The sequence below is a fragment of the Tupaia chinensis genome, unplaced genomic scaffold (assembly GCF_000334495.1).
Source record: "Tupaia chinensis unplaced genomic scaffold, TupChi_1.0 Scaffold000287_1, whole genome shotgun sequence".
NCBI classification, from domain to species: Eukaryota; Metazoa; Chordata; class Mammalia; order Scandentia; family Tupaiidae; genus Tupaia; species Tupaia belangeri.
In genome coordinates this window covers 1044997-1052204 of record NW_006159771.1, presented here as the reverse complement: position 1 = coordinate 1052204, position 7208 = coordinate 1044997, and the positions used below count along the sequence as shown (strand labels likewise).

At 57.3% G+C, this 7208-nt stretch overlaps 1 protein-coding gene across 1 annotated transcript in view; it reads right to left on the bottom strand.

Moving 5' to 3' along the window:
- Window positions 1-7208, bottom strand: part of CLTCL1 (clathrin heavy chain like 1) — a 104299-nt gene that overhangs the window by 12936 nt on the left and 84155 nt on the right. Inside the window, exons 24-25 of the mRNA XM_006150425.1 lie at window positions 5970-6137; window positions 5729-5878 (exon numbers count right to left, since the gene is read on the bottom strand). Of these exons, the coding sequence (XP_006150487.1) occupies window positions 5729-5878; window positions 5970-6137 (318 nt within the window). The remainder of the gene's footprint in view (window positions 1-5728; window positions 5879-5969; window positions 6138-7208) is intronic.

The window sequence follows — 7208 nt, the reverse complement described above, 5'->3', positions numbered from 1 at the left end:
GGACCAGCAGTTAGCGTAATGGCTTTGTCGCTGGACTCCCACATAGTCGACTGCGGTTCGAGTCCCAGACCCGGTGGCTTAAACTCACACTGGGCCCATGTGCATGTGTGCCTAAGACCCCAAGAGGAGAATGGAGGAGAAGGGATTGCAGTGTGGCCACACACACACACACACACACACACACACACCCGAGGGAGGGTGATTTCTCGCTTTCTATCTATCTCTCTGTCTCTGGCTGGCTGGCTGGCGAGCGCACACGTCCTATAGCAAAAACCTCTTAAAAAAAAAAAAAAAAAAAAGAATAAACCCAAACACCTAAACCAAACAGCAGATAGGTTTCCATTAGGACCAGCAGGGGGCACAGCGGTTAAGGTGCTGGAATCCCACATGGCCAACCACAGATCAAGTCCTGGACCTGGTGGCTTGAAACTCACACCGGGCGCATGTGCATGCATGCCCAAAGTTCTGCAAGGAAAAGGGAGGAGAAGGGATTATGGTGTGGCCATAGCCCGGCTCTCTGTCTCTCCAGCAAGTGCACAAGCCCTGTACCAAAACCCCCCACCAGCTCCCAAAATAGTTTCTATCCAAGCAGGACTCCCCTAGGCCTCCTTGGAAAGGTCAGCCTGGGCGAGTCGGAACCTCCTGTCACATCGCCGGGCTCAGATCCCCACTGTTCGGACCAGGCAGAGCAGGCTGCCCTGACGGGGGTGGAGCCACTCTGAGCGAACCCTGTGTCAACGGGAAGGCTCGTCCTCCTGGGTTTCAAGGGCTGGCCAGGCTGTTGCAGCCCTGGCGCTTTCCTGTTGGCTTGTGGCCATCCTTGCCCTGGGTGACGCCGTCCAGGGGTGCTGCCCCGACCCGTGCACAGCCCCGCCGCTCAGGGAGTGAAGTGCTTCCTGCCCTGGGGAGGGCATGAACCAGGCCAGAGATGATGAGCGTGTCTGTGTGAACACACATGGGCCGGGAGGGCAAGGGGCATGGCTGGGGCTGGGGCCACACAGGGGCAGGGTGTGGGTGCTGTGGCACCTCCAGAGATGTGGGGATTCGGTGCCCAGACGGCAACGTGGGGCCCGAGGGGACCTGCAGCCCAGAAGGTGGAGGAATGGCACCAAGGCCGGTTGGTGTGTCTTAGCCTCTCTCCCCTCTTCTCCCCTACTCTTTCACTTTTTTAAAAAAAAGAATTATTTTATTTTCTTCTTATTATTATTTTGGAGAGGTTTTTGCTATAGGGTATGTGCGCTCACCAGAAGAGAGAGACGATAGCAAGAGATCACCCCCCAGGTGGGATGGCCACTCTATAATCCCTTCTCCTCCATCTCCTCTCGGGATCTTGGGCACGCACGCACACGCGCCTGGCATGAGTTTAAGCCACCGGGTCTGGGACTCGAACCGTGGTCGACTACATGGGAGTTCAGCGACATAGCCATTACGCTAACTGCTGGTCCCACTTATTATTATTTTTTCACATGAGTTTGCCAGAGAAAGAGAGGGAGAGTGAGAAAGCAAGCTGCCAAGTGTGGGACTTGAACTGCCGTCAACCACGTGGGAATGCCAGTCCTTTCACCACCATGCCTGATGGCCCCTCTACTGTTTTACGCTAGAGCATGCAGTGCCACCTCAGAGTCCAGCCCAGGCCGGGAGGTCCCCGGTGTCCCCGCCCACCACAGCAGGATGCAGAACTCAGGCAGGCGCTCGCGGTCACCTCCAGAGTGGAGTCACTCCTGCCCCACCAACCACACAGCTCCACAGGACCTGTGGACCAACACGCTGAGGCCCTCCCGGGTGTGCTGAGCCGGGTGGCAGGGCTGACAGCGGGGGTCGCTAGAGCTGGGCTCCACCATCCCGACTCTCCTCGGGGCACCTAGGACCATGTGCCTGACCCACCCTTCGGGACAGGCCCGTTAGCACAGCCAGAGCAGTGTGTCCCTCCAGGCGGACAGTTTAGGGCTGAGTACGACATGCCGCACGCCTGCCTGGCACTCCGGCACAAGGTCAGGACGTCTTTATCCAGTTAAGCTGTTGCAGTACGGAGCCCTGTCACCGGGATGCGGCAGGTTCTAGGGGCCCTCTGAGCATCCACCGTGGCCGTGGGGGGGGCACTGGCATCTGGGCCGGGCCAGGATTCTGAGCCAGGGAAGCCCTGCCCACTAGTGCCAGGAACGACAGCTGGCACTGCCCGTGGTTGGCACACTGTGCGCATCTCTGCTGGGCGGAGCCCCTGGGCAAGAGGGCTGGGTGCCTGTTTTGCAGAAGAGGAAACTGAGGCTTGATGATTTTGGTCAGGAACTCCAGGGTGACCAGTGGGGGTGACCGGTGGGGGTGCTCTGAACTCAGTGCCACAGCTACACCAGAGAAGCACACGCTGTGTGCCAGGCACTTGGTAGGGAGAGAACACGTCCGTTATACCCACGGGTAAACCGAGGTTCATGGTGGTGACAGCCCCAGCCCACGGGGACAGAGACAGTGCGTGTCAGCGAGGCCCTGCCTGGCTCACCAGTGCCAGCCGACTCCAAAGCACGCCCAGAATGCGGACAGAATGCGCCTCCCTCACTGGGCAGCCTTCTGCGCCAACCGGGGAGGCATCCTCCCCCGCCCTCCTCGTATGCCCGCCACGCAGTGTGGCCTCTGCGGTCAGCCCTGTGGGCGGCAGGCGACAGACGCGGCTCCCCCACGCACAGCCTCAGCGTCTTGCTGTCAGCCTGTTTGTCACTAAGAAGGGGAAGCACCGCCACTTCACCCACGGCGTGACAACTTCAAAATGCAGCCTGAAGCTGCGGCCGCTGGAGGGTGAATGGTGCCCAACGAGGCCTAGATTCGGTTTTGTTTTACAATGCCGACAAAACAGATTTTTCTTTTCTCACCTCTTCATGTGTAGATGCTGTAAAACGAGGCTTCCCGTGTAAGGGACATGCTTTGACTCTGTATGCCCATTTTTTACAAGTTAATCATGATCATTTTGGAAAAAAGAAGAGAGTTTATTCTTTGAAGACTAAAAAAAGATGTTTTCTGTTAAAATAACAAAAAAAACAAATACAATATACCTCAGAGTCAGAGAAGTTAAAATATGAGACCAGTCCTGTGGTCTAGTGGTTAAAGGAGTTGGAACCCACACAGGGGACCAGGTGATTTAAATCTTGGCCCCAGTAGCTTTTTTTTTCGAATTGAAATTTTATTCATTCATTCATTCATTTATTTTTATTTGACCAGAGAAGGCAAGAAAGTGAAAAAGCAAGCCACCAGGTCAAGGCCTCGAACTGTGGTTGGCCATGTGGGAGTCCAGCACCCCTCAACCACCATACCACCTGCCGGCCCTGGCACCAGCAGCTTTTTCTTTCTTTCTTTTTTCTTTTTTTTAATAGTACGTTTTTCTTTTTATCTTGACTACTTAAACTTTTCTTTTTTTTCTTTTTCTTTTTTTGGAGAGATTTTTGCTATAGGGTGCGTGCGCTCGCCATAAAGACAGAGACAGAAACAGAAAGTGAGAAATCACCCCCCAGGGGGGATGGCCATGCCGCAATCCCTTCTCCTCCATTCTCTTCTCGGGATCTTGGGCACGCACGCACATGCGCCCGGCGTGAGTGAGTTTAAGCTACCGGGTCCAGGACTCAAACTGCGGTTGACTATATGGGAGTCCAGTGACATAGCCATTATGCTAACTGCTGATCCCCCAGCAACTTTAAAAACACTCTGGACTTGTGTGCTTAAAATCCCGACAGGATGGAGAAGTGGAGAAAGGATTGCATTGTGACCGAACTGCATTGGGGGGGATGTTTCCTCCCTCACCCCCCAACCTCCCTGCCTCTCTCTGGCGAGCTCTGGTTGATAAATAACAAAGAAGTGAAAAAGTACAGATTTTCTATCATGCGGACATGGGACCTGCCAGCCTGAGGGGCCATAGGGGGTGTGATCTGTCTGGGTTCCCAGCCGAATGAGGCCAGCAGCCCCACGTGCTCCACGTGTGACCCGGCGCCTGACCTCGAGGGCCACTACTCTCCCCACTCTCCGAGAAGGGCAGTCTGACGCCCTGACCTGCAGCCCGCCTGGCACCAGGCCCCCTCCTGCACAGCTGCATGTGGGGAGGCGGCGCCCGGGAGGGACCAAGGGCCTGCGACAGCCAGAGTGACTTCGTCAGGCCCAGAAAGCTGAGAAAGCGTCAGTCTGGGTGTGCCAGGGGTGTCCTGGTGAGTGAGGTGGGGAGACGGCCCCCGACATGAGTGGGCATGAACCCCTGGCCCAGGGGCCGGGAGGATGGCAGGCGGGCTCTCGAGAGGGGCGGGGTCAGACTTCTGCTCTGTCCTGGACGCAGAGCCCAAGGCCCGCCTGCCTATGGGCTCTGGGGTTCATGCCTGTGCCCCACCCCAGGATCTTGGCTTCTGACTTGAACTGTGAGCCTCATCACCAGCTCCCCCTGCCTTTAAGGCCTTTGGGTTTGGACGGAGCCAGGCCACGAACAGCCCAGGGTCTCTGGCTTGCAGCCGGCCTTGGATGGGCCTTCCTAGACACCAGGGTCCTGAGGGCCGACTCCCCACTAAGCACGTGTGGACCCATCTGCGCCCCGTGGGCTCGTCTCCCTTGACAACCCTGACACAGTGCTGCTGCTGGCCCCGATCAGAGAGGGACGAGACCGAGACGCAGCGAGGTGCCACCTGGCACTGGGCCATGGCAGAGGGGCCGGACTGCGGGCATGCGATTACCTGAGGACGCTGGGACAAGAGGACACTCAAAGCGATAGCACCAGAGGCCTGAGAGCAAGACCTTCATCCCTCCACCTGCTGCCTGAGCGCGGAGCTCCACGGAGGGGGGACGTCCTGGGGAGGTCCTGAGGCCGGACGCCCGGAGACCAGGAAAGTGACCTGGCCAGGGCTGGCTGGCTCGAGGTTCACACCTAAGCCAACTCCACCCGGCCCTCTGGGGCTGGTCGGGGACTTGGGGTCCTGGTTTCGCCCATCGAGGCTGCAGGAGCCATGGCCACTCCCGAGACGGGTGAGGACCCTGAGGCCGACAGCCCCGGCTGTCACCTTGCTCTGGGTGTCTACCTCTCTCAGGTGCCCGCATTTCTTTAAGGATGGCAGCTTTGCGGGGAGAGACTTGGACTCCCACATTGCCGACTGTGGTTCAAGCCCTGGAACTGGCGGCTTTCTCTCTCTCTCTCTCTCTATCCCTCTCTGGTCAAATTGAAATAAATAAATGAATGAATAAAGTTAAATAAAATAATTAAACAAAAAGAAAAAGAATTTTGCTTCCAATTTTTGAAATATTGTCTTTGTTGGGGCCAGCAGGTGATGTGGTGGTGAAGGCGCAGGATTCCCACACAATTGACTGCGGTTCAAGTCCCGGACCTGGCAGCTTGCTTTCTCACTTTTCTCTCTCTGATCAAATTTTAAAAAATGAAGAATAATAACAAATAAAAATAAATCATTAAATAAAAAAGAATATAGGAAAAATATTAAAAGAGAAATGGGTACCAGGATGTGGGGCCAGAACCCTGGGCTACAGGGCAGAGGCAGTTGTGGGTTCACACTGAGCCCACCTGCTCAGAGCCCAGCCAGGCTCCTGCCCCTCCTGGGTGTGTGCTCCTGCGGTGTAGGCGGAATCAGCCCACCTGCCCGGAGAGAGGCGAGTCTCGAGTCTCGGATGAAGGACACGCCGTGTGCAGGAGCGCTCGCTGGTACTCACACGCCCGCGTCCCGCCCCGGGCAGGTGGGAGCCGCGCCCCACGCCCTCTTACCTTGGCGACGAGGTCCTTGAACTGACCTTCTGTCCAGGCCTCGGTGGGGTGGCTCATCATGGTGAGGACGGCGTTGTCGTGTTCCTCGTACTTGTCGTAGAGGAACACCAGCTCGGCCCAGAGGTGCGCCTGCTCCGCGGCTCTCAGCACCTGACGGGGCCGGGACGGTGCTGCGGGTTGGCTTGTGCCACCCGGGACGCGGACGGGATGCAGGAGCCGGGCCTTGGGAGGGTGCGGGTACCTTTGGGATGTTGACGCGGGACCAGAAGAGCTCCAGGTGCTCGGCCATCTTCTCCGGCTTGAACTTGGAGTAGAGGATGGCCAGCTCCGTGAACATGCCCATGTGCGCCCGCTCCAGGCCCAGGGCCGCCTCCAGCAGGGAGATCAGCTCCTCAAAGTAGCCGCGCTCCTGGGGACCAACAGCCACGCGTGGGGCAGGGGGACGGCACGTGCCAGCCCCGCCAGCCAGGGCCATGCCGAGGAGAAGCTGAAGCGGCTGACGCACCGCCAGGAGGACCCGGATGACGGCGTGGGCGGGGGCCCTGTGCACGCTACTTAGCAGCTGGCGGCTCAGCGGACAGCTACCACGGGGCAGGTGGTGCGCCCGAGCCCAAGCTTCAAGTCTAGTAGCACAAATTAGTATTGCCAGAAAAAAACATCGCCACAGGCTGTGTGCATTCACCAGGGAGAGACGGTGGGAGAGAAAGCGCCACCCGGGGGATGGCCACGCTGCAGTCCCTTCTCCTTCACTCTCCTCTTGGGATCTCGGGCATGCATGCTCACACACACCAGGTATGTTTTCCTTTCCTTTTCTTTCTTTTATTTTTTTTGAGAGGTTTTTGCTATAGGGCTCTTGCGCTCGCCAGAAAGAGAGAGACAGAGAGACAGAAAGTGAGAAAGCACCCCCGGGGGGGATGGCCGTGCTGCAATCCCTTCTCCTCCATTCTCCTCTCGGGATCTTGGGCATGCACGCACATGCGCCCGGCATGAGTTTAAGCCACCGGGTCTGGGACTTGAACCGTGGTCAGCTACATGGGAGTTCAGCAACATAGCCATTATGCTAACTGCTGGTCCCCTCCAATAAATAATTCTAAAAAAAAAATAAGCCCAGTGCCCTGTCCCCCTTCACCTGTCAGCGGCTCCTGCACCCACAGCCTGCACACGCCTACTGAGCTCTGCCCGGAACCCACAGCCTAAGCTCCAGGGCCTCCCTGCTCACCTACTGTGGCCCTCGTGCCAGCGACACCCCCTCTGCATTCGCTGCCTTCTCCGCAGCTGGCCTTGGGCCAACTTCCTGCTAACCTGCCGGTCCTGGAGTGCCTTCTCGTCCCCCTTCCGTTTTTCTTCTCCCCTTTGCTGCAAAACCTCTCAAAAGGGCTGTCCCCATTCCACTCTCTGTTCTCTCTCTCTCTCTCTCTCTTTTTTTTTTTTCTGGAGAGGTTTTTGCTATAGGACGCGCGCCCCTGGCAGACAGACAGAG